Here is a 20,068-nt window from a genome sequence, read left to right on the forward strand (position 1 = left end):
AAACACCACGAATGTCTATCGATCAGTAACGTCTGTTTGAAGACACGCATGACACCACGTTTGCATGGAGACACGCGTGACACTACTTTCGCATCGCGACACGAAGTACATCACGTTTGCAAACGTCACGCATTTATATCGATCTACACTTCTAGTAACGGGTTTGTAGTCACGCGTGGCACAACGTTTTGCATGGAGACACGCATGACACCAAGTTTGCATGGAGATACGAAGTACATCACGTTTAATGGAGACACGCGTGACAGTACACATGTAGACATACACGAGTACCAACTCCTCAGCAGGGATGAGTGAGTGACAACGTCATCATCCCATGGATAAATGTTTGAAGACACGCGTGGCACCACGTTTACATGGAGAGACTTTGTACATCACGTTTGCATGGAGGCACGTAGTACAGCATGTGTGTTTGAAGACACGAAGTACACCACGTCTGTTTGCAGACACGTGTGACAGTACACATGCAAACATACACAAGTGCCAACTCCTCGGTATAAATAATAATCCTATGGATAAACGTCTGTTTGTAGTCACGCATGGCATCACGTTTGCATGGAAACACGTAGTACATGACGTTTGCATGGAAACACAAATGGTAACAGATATGTAGACATACACGAGTGCCAACTCCTCGGCATGGATGAACGAATGACAACGTCATCATCCTAAGGATAAACATGTGTTTGTAGTCACGCGTGGCACCACGTTTGCATGGTAACACGAAGTACATGACGTTTTACATGGAGATACACGTGACAGTACGTATGTAGACCTTCACGAGAGCCAACTCCTCGGTATAAATAAACGAGTTACAACGTCATAATCCTATGGATCAACGTCTGTTTGAAGACACACACATGACACTACGTTTTGCATGGAGACATGAAGTACATCACGTTTACATGGAGAGACGTAGTACACCATGTGTGTTTGAAGACATGAAGTACATCACGTTTGCATGGAGACACGCGTGACAGTACGCATGTCAACATACACGAGTGCTAGCACCTCGGTATAAATGAACGATCGAGTGACAACGTCATCATCCTACGTAGTCTAATGGATAAACGGGTGTTTGTCGTCACGCGCGATTTCTGTGATGAGTGAAGAACTGTATGTGTGTGTGCACGTGCGTGCGTGTTTGTGCGTGTATGTATATGTATGTGTGCATGTGTGTGTGTGTGTGTGTGTGTGTGTGTGTGTGTGTGTGAGAGAGAGAGAGAGTGTGTGTGTATGTATATATATATATATTGTGCACTATGTTTCCACAATGACTTCAAGTGTAAAGTGTTCATTTCCGGGTGGTGCAAAATTGACAGCAAATCGCTACGTGAATCAAATTCAAATTCTTCAACCTCACCTTTTTCCAATCATTGACCGCCAGAGGGAGCTGTCTCAACAGGAAAACGCTCTACCGCACATAGCTCGTGTCACGCGAGACTACCTTCATAATGCCAACTTCAACGACTTGCCCTGGCCGTCGAGATATCCAGATCTTAACCCAACTGAACTCCTCTTGGATGAACTCGGTCGACGTGTACGTCAACGTCAGAACACGCCACAGACACTCCCACAACTGGCCAACGCGTTACAAGCAGAATGGCGCAGAATTCCGCAGGACAGTATTCGTACACTTATCCAGTCAGTGCCGAGGGGATGCAGAGCCGTGATTGCTGCCCGGGGCGGTCACACGAGATACTGAGATACACGAGATACAGTGCAATCTTGTGGCCTTATGTGACATGACAATGAACATTTCCAATGCCTTTGTACAACGACAACATGTGACTATCGAGCACCAAAATTTCATATTTTTATCTATGATATTAAATTAAATATATCGACTTTATTGGGTACAAAAAAATTACAAAAAAATTACTAAATTTACTAAAAATCTATCTGTGCGTTTCTTTTTTTGAAGAGTGTATGTGTTACAACCGTAAAAGGCGACTATGTTTGTCGTAAAAGGCGTTCTGGTGGCCAGTCGCGCTGACTTGGTTGATGCATGTCATCGTATCCCAACTACGTGGATCGATGCTCATGATGTCAATCACTGGATTATCTGGTCCAGACTCGATTATTTACAGACCGCCGCCATACAGCTGGAATATTCCTGAGTGCGGGGTTAAACAAACAAACAAACAAACAAACAAACAAACAAACAAACAAACATGTGAGTTGGTGATAAATGGCTCACATCAACACTACTCACACTACCACTGGTGAGTCTTGGTAGATCACTGTTATACGCTTTATTACAAAACAAAGTTAATAAATATTCCTTTATTAGATTATTTGCAACCGTCTGGTTTTACCAACGTCCGAATCATGCCGGAAAATAACTTTCCATATATTACGGGCGTTTTGTTACGCACATACACATGTTGATACAATAGTTGGTCAGATTACATTTATTTATTTTTCCTGGAGAAAGTATTAAGTATCAATAAATAAACCAACTCATTTATGTCGTGGTAGCCCTGAGTATTATTATCAGATTATTCTGAAATATTTTAGATGCCAATAATATTCTTACTTCATCGCATGGCTTCGCACGAGGCAAGTTAAACGCTCAAATGAATCAATGACAGGTCATGCTGCGTCCCAACATATGCGATTAAAAGATCTATATGTAAAATTTAGCTTTGGTTACTTTGATTGATTTGTATGTTTCATAATGTCCCGGACTTTTAGGGTGGTAATCGCACGCGTGTATAACACAAAGATAAACATACAACATTGAAGCAAAATAGTGCATGCTAAAGAGATGTTCTCGTACATGAAAATATATGACGCCAAATGACAGAATAATCCTATTCGAATATCTGCCGAAGTAGTTTTAGTTGGACGTAAAATGCAAAATAGTGATGAACATATATATGAATGGATAACTGAAAATCAGTAAAGACATGTATCATTAACCCAGACCTCGGATACCTGCAAAGTGTGTTAGTTTGTTTTGTTTGTTGTTTTACGCCGCACTCAGCAATATTCCAGCTATATGACGGCGGTCTGTAAATAATCGAGTCTGGACCAGATAATCCAGTGATTCTTTCTTATTTTATTCATTTAATTTTTGGAACTAATATGTAAAGTAAAGTTTTAAACGGTAGCGAGTTGAAAAGACAACTTGCGTTTTCGATTGATTTACCTTGTAGGATAAAGTTATGTACAAGGCATTGCGTCCTGGAATTATTTGATTATGAGAATACCAAAACGACGTGATCGTGTCAGAAGAACTGTAGCTTTAGTAATATATATGTTTGGTAATTCAAGGGCACAATTTCATAGACAAATATATGCCTCAGATGATTCCCAGATATTATGAATTCCTTATTGTACATTTTCCTTTCTTAGAAAGGGTGAACAGAGGAAGAAATAATTAAGAGTTGTATTATATTGCGTGTCATGTTGTTTCCCCGAGGACATTACTTGTGCTTCATATTTTTTTGGTAGTTTGTTGTTTGACACCGCACTCGGTAATAATCCAGCTATATGACAGCGGTATGTAAGTAATCGAAGCTGGACCACACAATCCAGTGATGGAGATCATGAGCATCGATCTACGTAGTTGGGATGATATGACATGCTTCAACAAAAACCCGTTAGTCGCCTTTTACGTGTAACATAGTCGCCTTTTACGGCAAGCTTATTTTGCTGAAAACCTATTTTACCCGGATTTCTTCACATATGAGTTAGTATATGCTTCTTTCAGTTGGTCATACTTTAGATCTCGTTACAAGTACCAATAGTCAGGTTCCAGAATATCACATTTGAGGCATGTGAAAAACGAAATGTGTCACTACAAGCAATCATATTTGCGTTTTATTTCAGGTGATCACCAAATCCAATATGGCCTCAAGGTCGCCAGTCATCTTCTCAGACACGACACATTTCGACAGCGACACGACAGCGGAAGTGAAGTCATCATTAAACATCAGCGATGAGGAGAAGAACCGTTATCTATCCCACCTTGACGACTCGATGTTTCCCTTGAGGATACCAGCCGTGGTATATCTTGCCATCCTAATGGTTCTGGGTATTTTCGGAAATATTCTTGTGTTGATCGTGTACCTTAAGAAATTCAAACCAAGCCCAACCCGTGTGTTTGTGGTGTGTCTGGCTGTGTTTGACCTCATGACATGCGTCATTTCAATCCCAGGGGAAATCCTGGGCATGAGGTACAGTCACACGTTCGACTACCCAGCCGTGTGTAAAATGATACGATTCAATAGCACATTTTCCGTAGTGTCCTCAGGATTCACGCTCATAGCTGTTGCTATAGACAGATACAGGAAGATATGTCGGCCTTTGAACAAACAGATCACCATCAGAGTCGCGCGCATCATGGTTGGGATCGCTGTGTCCGTATCACTAGTCCTCACCATCCCGACAGTTATAGTCTACGGCAGGAAAACGGTCAAAACAGACAAAGAGGAAATAACAGGCTTCGAGTGTTCCTTTGATGACGGGTGGCGCGGTACTCTGTTCCCCGTGGTCTATATAGGAGTCCTATTCCTCATCTTCTTCGGTTCTCTGAGTGTCCTGGTGGTTAACTACATCCTCATTGGCAGGACTGTGTTTAATCACCGGAGATTTAAATTCCGTCCGGCAAAGGATAAGGAACATCATTCTTCGAATTACGCAACCGAGACGTCATTTAAAGATGGAACTGAGAATGGGATCGCCTTCCGTAAAATATCGTCACCCACAGCTACTTGCACTGTTTCCAATACAAATAATGGGACGCTTGGTTTTGACGGTTCGTCTGAGACAAGTTGTACATGTATGAATGACACCTCAGCACAACCCAAGACGCGTGAAGAAGACAATTCCTCGAAAAGTGTGAGATCCATAACAAATAATGATGCAAAACCCAAAGAAAAATCAAGGCCCAGAGCATTGAAAACAACGCTTATGTTGTTTATCATCACAGCGGTGTTCATCATCAGTTTCTTACCTCATCTGATCCTGTTGATAACTCGATTTATCAAATCCGACTTTCTGGACTCTTTACAAGGAGCAGGATTCATGTTGTATAATGTATTCCTACGCTCATACTTCATACAGAGTGCAGTTAACTGCATTGTGTACAGTTTCTGCAATGAAAGATTCAGAAATGAGTGGAGGAAACTACTCGTTTCTAGTTGTCGTTGAGGGAAAGCAGCTGATATAGAAGACACGGGAGGAAACTTTGGAACATAAACAGAACACTTTGTCATGTGATGAACGCACAACAAACATGTTCAATCATCGGTTAAATGTTTTGCTGTTCATTCCATGCGTTACGGAACGATGACACTTGGATGAATAAATCGTAACAATTTGTTGATAATCACTACTTGACGGATGGCTGCCGCTATACAACGATCAATGAAGAGAGACGTGACGTATTGTGACGTTATACATTTATGATACATGTAACACCGTCAAGAAGCACCAAGGAGACGACTTCAGAAACTGCAACGTTGTCTTCTCTGGACCACCTGAGACTGAGAGATTGTCTGTACAAGATGGGTCCACGACAGGAACTGCTATGCCTTGTACCGAGACATCCCCATGTAGCCCTATTCTATCTATTTAATTTATCTGTTATCACCTGCTACATCCGCAGTTGACATATTAATAACTTTTAAGGCATACAGCGACCTGATATAATTTTCAGTAATCTCGACTACCAACATGTGCATATTATACATATACATAATATGTATATATATATATATATATATATATATATATATATATATATATATATATATATATATATATATATATATATATAAATGACCCTTGGTGCACTTTGTTACATATATCACATGTAAAATAAGCATCCTGAAACACATGGACGACTAGTAACCAACTGTTCTTCATATGCTGATATTAACACATGTTGCAGTGGGATCGAAACGATGACTGGAAGGATAGGCTGTTTAGATGTATGTATGTGGAAGACAGCACGGATTGTAACATTGTACCACTAGTTTACCATTATAACATCGTAACACCAGTTTACCACGAATCTGATTCTAATGAATGTCATTCATTATCATGCCAACATATTATATTCAACTCATGTCAGAACTCAACAGATGTCACTGTATTCCAAGCATCACTTTACACATACACGTAGAAAAGGATGTTTTGCTATTTAGTATCTCAGATAACATGTTTATCACACCCAGAAACCGCAATCAATATTCAAAATCGATATCTTCAGGATCACGAGTAGCACAGCTACAAGTAAATTTGTAAACGTAAGGTCGAGTCTCCCACTCATTGGTCGCTCGACCTAATGTTTTCCAGTAACGACTGCTCGTAAATGCAACATATTGATAGTGATATCATGAATATTTTATGCACGGATAAGTTGTAATGGATAAGTTGCAAACGTTTCAGTCGAGTTATATACGTGCATGTCAATATTTTACTGTCTTTTTATGTTAAGGTGATCTAATTCTTGTGATTTTCAAATTGAAACATTGTTAGACATATTTATGCTTCACAATTGTATCAGGAAATAAATAAAATCTCACTCTGTTGTCTCTTGTTATCACATACGTATAAACCAACATCTGTCCATCAAAATAATACACAGACTGGAAACATTTCTCCTTTCATCGACTCGTGTTTCAATATTTGATATCAAAAGCCACCTTAGTGAGATTATATCTGTACGGAAGCGTAGTAGGGCACGGTGAATTGTTTTGTCAAAGTATCTGCCACGAAGGACTTATTATCTCCTACGTAGGACTTATTATCTCCTACGTAGGACATACTATCTCCTACGTAGGACTTACTATGGACTAGAATAACTATATCCTACGTAGGACTTAGGATGGACTAGAATAACCATCTCCTATGTAGGACTTAGTATCTCCTACGTAGGAGATAGTAAGTCCTACGTAGGAAATAGTATATAACCTTTTATTCCTCCATAAAGAAGAGTACAAAAAAAGCAGAAACTAATAGATGAACATTTATCAGAACAACATATTATTTTGCATTAAATATGCAGAATGGTAATGCTGATGTATTGAGAGGTAGTTGAACACCATTTTAAACATTGGCTTGACATATTTTACACACACTCGTGCAAAGTCATCAGCATCTTTGTCACATAGTCTGTAATCTGTTCTACAAGACAACATGCATTCAGTGAGCTTTGCTGAGTCCATGCCATGCAGGTAGCAGCTAAAGTCGACATCACCGATATTGATCAACTCCATCCAGAGCTGATCACGAATATCGCACGTACATCGCACGTGTTATCACATACGTATAAACCAACATCTGTCCATCAAAATAATACACAGACTGGAAACATTTCTCCTTTCATCGACTCGTGTTTCAATATTGGATATCAAAAGCCACCTTTGAGAGATTTTATCTGTACGGAAGCGTAGTAGGGCACGGTGAATTGTTTTGTCAAAGTATCTGCTACGTAGGACTTAGTATGGCCTAGAATTACTATCTCCTACGTAGGACTTACTATGGACTAGTATTACTATCTCCTACGTGGAAAGGTGGGGCATGGGTCTTCTTCTACTTTTGCATAATGCAAATACTTGTTCTGGTTCATAACATGAAATCGTGTGGTGGACGTAGAGTGACCGTTTTATAATTACAAGATTAAACGCTAGATACAATATATCATGTCTAATTTCATCGATGTATGTACATGGTTTTCCCTAGGCTCTAATATCGGACCGTTATCGTGACTGTGTCTACTAGAAACGTTTTGGAGATCTTTGCATCCCCTCCCACTCCTCACAGAAACACTGGATGTTAGGCTACTTAAATATACCAACACTGACAGCAAACTAGATTTCACTCCCTACATGCGATCGATTTGACCAGAAGCCACGGATGTGGTGTGGTGTGGTGCGGTGCGGTGCGGTGCGGTGCGGTGCGGTGCGGTGCGGTGCGGTGCGGTGCGGTGCGGGGTGGGAGGGGTGAGCTGAGTTGAGTTGAGTTGAGGTGATGCGAGCGGGGAAGCGGGGCGAGGCGAGGCAAGGTGAGGAGAGGTGAAATGGGGTTTAGCGTCGCGTCCAAGATTATTACACTTATAAAGCGACGTGCATTCAATGACTGATGACGATTAATACTGCTAGCCCACGGAGATAACATCCTGCAGTTTAACACGAATACCCGACTCAGACATACTACTCACAGTATACTGACTCCAAGTTGACCAGTCCTTGTTTTAGCCCCTTAATGCCCAACGCGAGACAGGGTAACAACAAGTACCATATTTTAACGTCTTCTTGTATGACGCGGCCGGGGATCGAATTCCGAAACGTCCTCTCTCCTGGCGGACGCTCTACCGCTAGACCACGGAGGCGGTTGCCATCGATGTGAGGATTCATGCATGTGATTAAGCCAACACATTCGTTATTCTTCATCAGCAATACAAACCCTAGCTATATGTACGACTAAATCATGCTCTATTCAAATATGAGGACGCTTTTTTATGACATGTCAAATACAGGGAACACTTCCTGGTTGATAGAAATGCGTTCTTTTCAGTTTACACATAACAAAGGGAGCATTTAAGCTGGGCATACATACAACTGCAACGAGAAGGGGTGTCACGACGTAGAGGTAAGTACGGTTCTAGAAAACGACATCTTGCATCCATTGCATCTGAAACAATATTGTGGTGTGTGAGTTCGGTTTAACGCCGCTTTTAAAAGTGTTCCAGTTATATCGCGGCGTGTCAGCTTAATGTGGAAGGAAAGCCCGAAGTGGTGCACGTCTCAGACATTTCCCGCTTCGGTGAAACCCACGAGCATGGGTATGGTGCTGACAAACCTAGAAATATAATCGGGGCGAACCGGGATCCAGCTGTATGACGGCGGTATGCAAGTAATCGAAGCTGGACCACACAATCCAGTAATTGAGATTATGAGCATCAATCTACGCAGTAGGGATACGATGACATGCATCAACCATGTCAGCGAGCCTGACAACCAGAACCCGTTAGTTGCCTTTTACGACAAACATAGTCGCCTTTTACGGCAAGCATATGTTGCTGAAAACCTATTCTACCCGTGATCTTCACATGGGTTCACATATGCGTTAGTATATGCTGATCTCAGTTGGTCATACTTCACATCTCGTTACAAGTACCAATAGTAAGGGTTCAGAGTATCACATTTGAGGCATATGAAAAACGAAATATGTCACTACAAACAATCATATTTGCGTATCATTTCAGGTGATCACCAAATCCAATATGGCCTCAAAGTCGCCAGTCATCTTCTCGGATACGACACATTTCGGTGTAGACAACACGACAGCGGAAGTGACGTCATCATTAAATATCAGCGATGAGGAGAAGAACCGTTATCTATCCCACCTTGACGACTCGATGTTTCCCTTGAGGATACCAGCCGTGGTATATCTTGCCATCCTAATGGTTCTGGGTTTTTTCGGAAACATTCTTGTGCTGATCGTGTACCTTAAGAAATTCAAACCAAGCCCGACCCGTGTGTTTGTGGTGTGTCTGGCTGTGTTTGACCTCATGACATGCGTCATTTCAATCCCAGGGGAAATCCTGGACATGAGGTACAGTTACACGTTCGACTACCCAGCCGTGTGTAAAATGATACGATTCAACAGCACATTCTCCGTGGTGTCCTCAGGATTCACGCTCATAGCTGTTGCTATAGAGAGATACAGGAAGATATGTCGGCCTTTGAACAAACAGATCACCATCAGAGTCGCGCGCATCATGGTAGGGATCGCTGTGTCCGTATCACTAGTCATCCCCATCCCGACAGTTATTGTCAACGGTAGGAAAACGGTCAAAACAGACAAAGAGGAAATAACAGGCTTCGAGTGTTCCTTTGATGACGGGTGGCGCGATACTCTGTTCCCCGTGGTCTATATAGGAGTCCTATTCCTCATCTTCTTCGGTTCTCTGAGTGTCCTGGTAGTTATGTACATCCTCATTGGCAGGACTGTGTTTAAACACCGGAAATTTAAATTCCGTCCGGCAAAGGATAAGGAACATCACTCTTCGAATTACACAACCGAGACGTCATTTAAAGATGGAACTGAGAATGGGATCGCCTTCCGTAACATATCGTCACCCACAGCTACTTGCAATATTTCCAATTCAAATAATGGGACGCTTGGTTTTGACGGTTCGTCTGAGACAAGTTGTACATGTATGAATGACACCTCAGCAAATCCCAAGACGCGTAAAGAAGACAAATCCTCGAATAGTGTGAGATCCATAAGAAATAATGCTGCAAAACCAAAAGAAAAATCAAGGCACAGAGCGATGAAAACAACGCTTATGTTGTTCATCATCACAGTGGTGTTCATCATCAGTTTCTTACCTCATCTGATCCTGATGATAACTCGATTTATCAAATCCGACTTTCTGGACTCTTTACAAGGAGCAGGATTCATGGTGTATAATGTATTCCTACGCTCATACTTCATACAGAGTGCAGTTAACTGCATTGTGTACAGTTTCTGCAATGAAAGATTCAGAAATGAGTGGAGGAAACTACTCGTTTCTTGTTATCGTTGAGGGAAAGCAGCTGATATGTAAGACACGGGAGGAAAGTTTGGAACATAAATAGAACACTTTGTCATGTGATGGACGCACAACAAACATGTTCAATCATCGGTTAAATGTTTTGCTGTTCATTCCATGCGTTACGGAACGATGACACTTGGATGAATAAATCATAACAATTTGTTGATAATCACAACTTGACGGATGGCTGCCGCTATACAACGATCAATGAAGAGAGACGTGACTAATTGTGACGTTATACATTTATGATATATGTAACACCGTCAAGAAGCAACAAGGAGACGACTTCAGAAACTGCAACGTTGTCTTCTCTGGACCACCTGAGACTGAGAGATTGTCTGTACAGGATGGGACCACGACAGGAACTGCTATGCCTTGTACTGAGGCATCCCCATGTAGCCCTATGCTATCTATTTAATTTATCTGTTATCACCTGCTACATCCGCAGTTGACATATGAATAACTATTAAGGCATACATCTTCAGTAATCTCGACTACCCACACGTGCAGTGATGCTATCACTTTATTATACATATATCTCTATATTATACATATATATCTATGACCCTTGGTGTACTTTGTTACATATATCACATGTATCATTGCTGAAACACATGGACTACTAGTAACCAACTGTTCTTCATATGCTGATATTAACACAAGTTGCAGTGGGATCGAAGCGATGACTGGAAGGATAGGCTGTTTAGATGTATGTATGTGGAAGACAGCACGGATTGTAACATTGTACCACTAGTTTACCATTATAACAAATAACACCAGTTTACCACGAATCTGTTTCTAATAAATGTCATTCATTATCATGCCAACATATCAGATTCAACTCATGTCAGAACTCAACAGATGTCACTGTATTCCAAGCATCACTTTACACATACACGTAGAAAAGGATGTTTTGCTATTTAGTATCTCAAATAACATGTTTATCACACCCAGAAACCGCAATCAATATTCAAAATCGATATCTTCAGGATCACGAGTAGCACAGCTACAAGTAAATTTGTAAACGGAAGGTCGAGTCTCCTAACCATTGGTCGCTCGACCTAATGTTTTCCAGTAACGACTGCTCGTAAATGCAACATATTGATAGTGATGTCATGACTATTTTATGCACGGTTAAGTTGTTATGGATAAGTTGGAAACGTTTCAGTCGAGTTATATACGTGCATGTCAATATTTTACTGTCTTTTGATGTTAAGGTGATCTAATTCTTGTGATTTTCAAATTGAAACATTGTTAGACATATTTATGCTTCACAATGATATCAGGAAATAAATAAAATCTCACTCTCTTGTCTCGTGTTATCACATACGTATAAACCAACATCTATCCATCAAAATAATACACAGACTCGAAACATTTCTCCTTTCATCGACTCGTGTTTCAATATTTGATATCAAAAGCCACCTTTGAGAGATTATATCTGTACGGAAGCGTAGTAGGACACGGTGAATTGTTTTGTCAAAGTATCTGCCACGTAGGACTTATTATCTCCTACGTAGGACTTATTATCGCCTACGTAGGACATACTATCTCCTACGTAGGACATAATATCTCCTACGTAGGACTTACTATGGACTAGAATAACTATATCCTACGTAGGACTGAGTATCTCCTACGTAGGAGATAGTCAGTCCTACGTAGGAAATAGTAAGTCCTAAGTAGGAGATAGTAAGTCCTACGTAGGACATAGTAAGTCCTACGTAGGAGATACTTAGACAAAACCGTGGCCCTACTACGTTTCCGTATATCTGTGTATTCAAAAGCATCCTAAGTACTATTAAGGTCATGCCAAGAAACAAAATGTTGATTATACATGTATTTTCTTACCCACAAGCAGTGTATGGACTAAACGTCCAATCTTATAACAATTTTTTTAAACTCATGATATATGTATTAGTCTAAGATGCTTGGTTAAAAGATAAAAAGGTATCGACTGTATTTTATCCTGCAATGAAGTAACAGTTTGAGTTCCACATAATGGACTGCCGTTATGGCGCTGTTCAAATTACCTCCCTATGATCTAACGTATCCTTGGTAACATCGTTCTTTCATAACCGTCAAGGAAAATGGCGCTATAATATACTTTAACTATAATAGTTCAGGGCAAATCTATACTTTATTACACCACACATGGGGAAGAGCAAACTATATTTCTTAACTAGATAGTTGGTATTGACAGTAGGTTTATACATATCACCAACGTTTAGATGCATTTTCCCCCAAATAAGCAATAGTGTATAGCTGGCCATTTGCTTTCCAAATAATTTACGATTTAGGGACTGGTGAGGTGAGGTGAAATGGGGTTTAACGTCGCGTCCAAGATTATTGCACTTGTATAGCGACGTGCATGCACGTGTATTATGTGTGTGGCTGCTTGTACTAGTCCGGACTGATGCCGATTTATAGTGCTAGCTCACTGAGAAACCATGCCGCAGTTTAACATGAAAACCCCACTCGGACACAGTATACTGACTCCGAGCCGACCAGTCCTTGTTTTAGCCCCTTAATGCCGAGCGCCAGACAGGGTAACAACAAGTACCATCTTTTAACGTCTTTTGGTATGACGCGGTCGGGGATCGAACCCCGGACCTTCCACTCTCCGGGCGAAATGAAGTAACAGTTTGGGTTCCACATAAGGTGAGGTGAGGTGAGGTGAGGTGAGGTGAGGTGAGGTGAGGTGAGGTGAGGTGAGGTGATGCGAGCGGGGAAGCTAGGCGAGGCGAGGCGAGTCGAGGCGAGGTGAGGCGAGGTGAGGCGAGGTCAAATGGGGTTTAACATCGCGTCCAAGATTATTACACTTATAAAGGGTTGTGCATTAACGGACTGATGACGATTAATACTGCTAGCCCACGGAGATAACATGCCGCAGTTAAACACGAATACCCCACTCAGACACAGTATACTGACTCCAAGTTGACGGATGTGAAGATTCATGAATGTGATTTAGCCATAACACTCATTATTCTTCATCAGTAATACAAACCCTAGCTATATGTACGACTGTACGATATTGTGGTTAAATACACAAATCATGATCTATTCAAATATGATGACGCTTCTTTTGATGACATGTCAAATACAGGGAACACTTCCTGGTTGATAGAAATGCGTTCTTTTCAGTTTACACTCGAAAATATCAACATAACACAGGGAGCATTTAAGCTGGGCATACAACTGCAAGGAGAAGGAGTGTCACGACGTAGAGGTAAGTACGGTTCTAGAAAACGACATCTTGCGTCCATTGCATCTAAAACAATATTGTGGTGTGTGAGTTCGGTTTAAAGCCGCTTTTAAAAGTGTTCCAGTTATATCGCGGCGTGTCAACTTAATGTGGAAGGAAAGCCCCAAGTGATGCAGGTCACTGACATTTACCACTTCGGTGAAACCCACGAGCACGGGTATGGTGCTGATGTCATGGAGGGAAAAGGTAAAGCAAAATGCACGTGCAAGTTATGGCATTCGTAACTAGTAGTAGTGGCTATAAAAAGGCAAGCATAAGCCAATAATTTGTCATTCAATTGTCAACATGATTCAAGTTTCAAGAAAAATGCCGAGACTGCCGATTGGAACAACGCCATAGGAAGTATCCAAAGAGGGGATTCGCGGTCTTCTGTTGCACGCCACTTCAACGTCCACTACAGCATCATTTGCCGCCTTTGCGACCAATACACAAAGTTCAATTCCACTGCACACCGTCCGAGAACCAGCCGACCAAGAGCTACCACCCCTGCGCAGGATATCTACATTCGACTGTTCCACACACGCCATCGCAATGCCACAGCTTCGGAGACTGCAGGGTGCATCCTGGTTTGAGGAAGATATTGGACCAGACTGTCAGGAACCATCTTCGCGAGGCTGGAATCCAACCCAGAAGACCAGTTATAGTCCCTGTTTTGCAACAGATCCATCGATAGCGACGCTTGCGTTGGTGCCATGCCTTACAGCCTTGGAATTTGAGAACATGGAGACGATCGTGGTTTAGCGATCAATCACGATTTCTTTTTCACCGTGTTCACAACGTGTTTATCGTCGTCGAAATGAGCGTTTTGCCCTTCGTTATGTACGCGAATTCGACCATTTCGATGGCGGTAGCGTCATAATGTGTGTGTGGGGTGGGGTGGTGGGGTGGTGGGGTTGGGGTGGGGGGTGGGGGGTGTCGATCGACGTTTACGTCATTGTCAGAAAACACCGCAGGCCAACAACTGGCCAACGCGTTACAAGCAGAATGGCGCAGATATTCGCAAGACAGAATTCGTACACTTATCCAGTCAGTGTCGAGGAGATGCAGAGCCGTGATTGCTGCCAGGGGCGGTCACACGAGACACTGAGATACAACGCAACCTTGTGGCCTTATGTGACATGACAATGAACAGTTTCCAATGCCTTTGTACAACGACAACATATGACTATCGACCTCCAAAATTTCATATTGGTATATATGTTATTAAATTAAATATATCGACTTTATTAGGTACAATAAAAATCTATCTGTGCGTTTCTGTTTTGAAGAGTGTATGTGTTACAACCGTAAAAGGCGACTATGTTTGTCGTAAAAGACGCTGACTTGGTTGAATTATGTCATCGTATCCCAAATACGTGGATCGATGCTCATGATATCAATCACTGGATTATCTGGTCCAGACTCCATTATTTACAGACCGCCGTCATATAGCTGGAATATTGCTGAGTGCGGGGTTAAACAAACAAACAAACAAACAAACATGTGAGTTGGTGTTAAATGGCTCACATCAACACGACTCACACTATCACTGGTGAGTCTTAGTAGATTACTGTTATACGCTATATCACAATACGAAGTTAAGATATATTCCTTTATTAGATAATTTGCAACCGTTTGGTTTTACCAACGTCCGAATCATGCCGGAAAATAACTTTCCATATATTACGAGCGTTTTGTTACGCACATACACATGTTGATATAATAGTTGGTCAGATTACATTTATTCATTTTTCCTGGAGGAAGTATTAAGTATCAATAAAAAGACCGGCTCATTCATGTCGTGGTAGCCCTGAATATTATTATCAGATTATTCTGAAATATTTTAGATGCTATTCATATTCTTACTTCACTGCATGGCTTCGCACGAGGCAAGTTAAACGCTCAAATGAATCAATGACAGGTCATGCTGAGTCCCGACATGTACGAGGGCTGGCTGAAAAGTTCTAAGCCTAACTGTGAAAGACCCGTACCATTTATTTCTCCACATAGTCCCCTTCCAGGTTTACACACTTTTGCCAAGGATGCTGCAAGGCCTGGATGCCGATCAAGAAGAATTTTTCTTCAGCCACCCTTAAAAAGTCATTCACAGCGGAAATTACATCATCATTACCGGGAAAATGGCGACCGGCTAGTTCCTGTTTGTTTCATTTTGGGAAACAGGTGAAAGTCTGACGGGGCCAAATCGGGTAAATCAGAGGGATGGTCAATGAGTTCGAAGCCACAATCATGGATCGCTGACATGGCAACCACCGATTTGTGAACAGGAGCATTGTCTTGGTGGAACAGGACTCCTTTAGTGAGCATTCCCCGTCGCTTAGCTTTGATAGCTTCACGCAACTTTCTCAGTGGGTCAGCATGATATCTTCCATTGATTGTCTGGCTTTTTTCAAGATAGTCAATCAGCAGAATACCCTTGGAATCCCAAAAGACTGAAGCTATCACCTTTCCAACAGAAGGAACCCATCCATGGTTACAAATCGGGCCAAAAAATCATCAGGATCTGCTTCAAAACGGCATAAATGGTCACGGGTAGGCAGGAATCTGACACGTTTCTGATCCGCTCTCAAAAGCTTTGGCACCCATCTTGCAGAAACCTTTGTCATTCCCAACTCGTTGGTGATAATGTGCTCAACCCCCTCATGTGAGATGCCCACAACACTGGCAATAAGTCGAGTGGTCAATCGTCGATCAGCCATCACCATGTCATGCAACCGGGTAATGTTTTCCGGAATGGTTGCTGTTGAAGGCCTTCCTGGACGCGGGTCATCGTCAAGGCTCTCTCTGCCACGCTTGAATTCCAAAGCCCACTTCTTTACAGTGGAAAAGGAAGGGGCATCATCCCCTAAAGTGGAGACCATGTCAGCATGTATGTGTTGGAGTTCAGTTGCAGGTACTTGATGACTGCTCCATAGCCAGTTTTGTCCATTTCTGGTGATTTCAATGGGTAGGTTCACATGATGGTCTGGTACAAAGACAATAATAACACTACAGTTGCAGTTCTTATGTCTATGATTCATTAATGATTGTACTTGTTGGTGGCAAACGTTTGTTTCAATCCGATTGAGATATTCCACTTAGACTCAGAACTTTTCAGCCAGCCCTCGTACGATTAAAACACCTATGTGTAAAATTTAGCTTTGGTTACTTTGATTGATTTGTATGTTTGATAATGTGCCGGAGCCTTAGGGTGGTAATCGCACGCGTGTATAACACATAAAACATTGAAGCAAAATAGTGCATGCTTAAGAGATGTTCTCGTACATGAAAATATATGACGCCAAATGACAGAATAATCCTATTCGAATATCTGCCGATGTAGTTTTAGTTGGATGTAAAATGCAAAATAGTGATGGACATGGATGGATATGAATGGATAACTGAAAATCAGTAAAGACATGTATCATTAACCCAGACCTCGGATACCTGCAGAGTTTGTTTCTTTGTTTTGTTTCTTTGTTTGTTGTTTTACGCCGCACTCAACAATATTCCAGCTATATGACGGCGGTCTGTAAATAATCAAGTCTGGACCAGACAATCCAGTGTCCTGCAAAGTAAAGCCAGACCCTGAGCTCCAATACGCTCCCTCGTATTAACAGTTTTGAGCTCCAGGTATCTGCATAGTAAAATATACTCAAACTAAACATATACAGAAAGAACAGAAGCGGAATGATGAAACATTCATGAGAAACAAAATTCTTCTTTCTTATTTTATTCATTTAATTTTTGGAACTATTGTTTAAGATAAAGTTTTAAACCGTAGCGGGTTGAAAAGGTCTTGTCAAAGACAACGTTTTCCATTGATTTACCTTGTGGGATAAAGTTATGTACAAAGCATTGCGTCTTGGCGTGATTCGAGCTGATAGCTTCGTCTAAGGGTATGTAAAGATATCGTGCCTTGATCAAACAAATTATTGATAGATTGTAAGAAAGGTATACACATTAGGGGGCGTTTACTTATGACACATTGTTGCCATAGTGACCGCAAGATTTCTAGTATAGTTGTTGGACGTATACCTTCCTGGAATTATTTGATTATGAGAATACCAAAACGACGTGATCGTGTCAGAAGAACTGTAGCTTTAGTAATATATATGTTTGGTAATCCAAGGGCACTATTTCATAGACATATATATGCCTCAGATGATTCCCAGATATCATGTATTCCTTATTGTACATTTTCCTTCCTTAGAAAGGGTGAACAGAGGAAGAAATAATAATTTCTAGTTTTGTTGTTGGACGTTTACCTTTGTGAAACGGTCGTAAAATATGTCGCTAGGACATCCTAAACAAGGTCGCAGCGGTTAGGAGGTCGTAGCGCTGAGAGGCTTTCTTTAAAAGACAAGTATATGCCTCAGATTATTCCCAGATATTATGAATTCCTTAATGTACATTTTCCTTCCTTAGAAAGGGTGAACAGAGGAAGAAATAATTAAGAGTTTTATTATATTGCGTGTCATGTTGTTTCCCCGAGGACATTACTTGTGCTTCACATGTTTTTGGTAGTTTGTTGTTTAACACCGCACTCGGTAATAATCCAGTTATATGACAGCGGTATGTAAGTAATGGAAGCTGGATCACACAATCCAGTGATGGAGATCATGAGCATCGATCCAAGCAGTTAGGTTACGATGACATGCATCTACCAAGTCAGCGAGCCTGACAACCAGAACCCGTTAATTGCCTTTTACGACAAATATAGTCGCCTTTTACGGCAAGCTTATGCTGCTGAAGACCTATTCTTCCCGTGATCTTCACAGGGGTTCACATATGCGTCAGTATATGCTTATCTCATTTGGTCAGACTTCAGATCTCGTTACAAGTACCAATAGTCAGGTTCCAGAGTATCACATTTGAGGCATGTGAAAAACGAAATGTGTCACTACAAACAATCAAATTTGCATATTATTTCAGGTGATCACCAAATCCAATATGACCTCAAAGTCGCCAGTCATCTCGGATACGACACATTTCGACAGCGACACAACAGCGGAAGTGAAGTCATCATTAAATATCAGCGATGAGGAGAAGAACCGTTATCTATCCCACCTTGACGACTCGATGTTTCCCTTGATGATACCAGCCGTGGTATATCTTGCCATCCTAATGGTTCTGGGTATTTTCGGAAATATTCTTGTGCTGATCGTGTACCTTAAGAAATTCAAACCAAGCCCGACACGTGTGTTTGTGGTGTGTCTGGCTATGTTTGACCTCATGACATGCGTCGTTTCAATCCCAGGGGAGATCCTGGGCATGAGGTACAGTCATACGTTCGACTACCCAGCCGTGTGTAAAATGATACGATTCAACAACACATTCTCCGTGGTGTCCTCAGGATTCACGCTCATAGCTGTTGCTATAGACAGATACAGGAAGATATGTCGCCCTTTGAACAAACAGATCACCATCAGAGTCGCGCGCATTATGGTAGGGATCGCTGTGTCCGTATCACTAGTCCTCACCATCCCGACAGTTATAGTCTACGGTAGGAAAACGGTCAAAACAGACAAAGAGGAAATAACAGGCTTCGAGTGTTCCTTTGACGACGGGTGGCGCGATACTCTGTTCCCCGTGGTCTATATAGGAGTCCTATTTCTCATCTTCTTCGGTTCTCTGAGTGTCCTGGTGGTTATGTACATCCTCATTGGCAGGACTGTGTTTAATCACCGGAGATTTAAATTCCGTCCGGCAAAGGATAAGAAACATCACTCTTCGAATCACACAACCGAGACGTCATTTAAAGATGGAACTGAGAATGGGATCGCCTTCCGTAACATATCGTCACCCACAGCTACTTGCAATGTTTCCAATTCAAACAATGGGACGCTTGGTTGTACATGTCTGAATGACGCCTCAGCACAACCCAAGACGCGTAAAGAAGACAAATCCTCGAATAGTGTGAGATCCATAAGAAATAATGCTGCAAAACCAAAAGAAAAATCAAGGCCCAGAGCGTTGAAAACAACGCTTATGCTGTTCATCATCACAGCGGTGTTCATTATCAGTTTCCTACCTCATCTGATCCTGATGATAACTCGATTTATCAAATCCGACTTTCTGGACTCTTTACAAGGAGCAGGATTCATGTTGGATAATGTATTCCTACGCTCATACTTCATACAGAGTGCAGTTAACTGCATTGTGTACAGTTTCTGCAATGAGAGATTCAGAAATGAGTGGAGGAAACTACTCGTTTCTTGTTGTCGTTGAGGGAAAGCAGCTGATATATAAGA

At 41.6% G+C, this 20,068-nt stretch overlaps 3 protein-coding genes across 3 annotated transcripts; all 3 read left to right on the forward strand.

Moving 5' to 3' along the window:
* Positions 1 to 3,864: 3,864 nt before the first annotated feature.
* On the forward strand, positions 3,865 to 5,671 carry LOC139473190 (cholecystokinin receptor-like). The gene has a single exon (XM_071255710.1). It carries the CDS (start codon positions 3,874 to 3,876, stop codon positions 5,176 to 5,178), a length of 1,305 nt encoding a protein of 434 aa, XP_071111811.1. The 5' UTR covers positions 3,865 to 3,873; the 3' UTR covers positions 5,179 to 5,671.
* A 3,579-nt stretch (positions 5,672 to 9,250) lies between these two features.
* LOC139473160 (cholecystokinin receptor-like) lies at positions 9,251 to 10,880 on the forward strand. The gene has a single exon (XM_071255679.1). It carries the CDS (start codon positions 9,260 to 9,262, stop codon positions 10,565 to 10,567), a length of 1,308 nt encoding a protein of 435 aa, XP_071111780.1. The 5' UTR covers positions 9,251 to 9,259; the 3' UTR covers positions 10,568 to 10,880.
* Positions 10,881 to 13,717: 2,837 nt separating this feature from the next.
* Positions 13,718 to 20,068, forward strand: LOC139473071 (cholecystokinin receptor-like). The gene is made up of 2 exons (XM_071255586.1): positions 13,718 to 13,802; positions 18,750 to 20,068. Exon 2 carries the CDS (start codon positions 18,768 to 18,770, stop codon positions 20,043 to 20,045), a length of 1,278 nt encoding a protein of 425 aa, XP_071111687.1. The 5' UTR covers positions 13,718 to 13,802; positions 18,750 to 18,767; the 3' UTR covers positions 20,046 to 20,068.

Source organism: Haliotis cracherodii, unplaced genomic scaffold, assembly GCF_022045235.1.
Source record: "Haliotis cracherodii isolate W230 unplaced genomic scaffold, xgHalCrac1.p SCAF_1, whole genome shotgun sequence".
Taxonomy (NCBI): domain Eukaryota; kingdom Metazoa; phylum Mollusca; class Gastropoda; order Lepetellida; family Haliotidae; genus Haliotis; species Haliotis cracherodii.

Bases quoted from the DNA above. Each gene is read 5' to 3' on its own strand.
- LOC139473071 (XM_071255586.1), top strand. From the start codon at position 18,768: ATGACCTCAAAGTCGCCAGTCATCTCGGATACGACACATTTCGACAGC.
- LOC139473160 (XM_071255679.1), top strand. From the start codon at position 9,260: ATGGCCTCAAAGTCGCCAGTCATCTTCTCGGATACGACACATTTCGGT.
- LOC139473190 (XM_071255710.1), top strand. From the start codon at position 3,874: ATGGCCTCAAGGTCGCCAGTCATCTTCTCAGACACGACACATTTCGAC.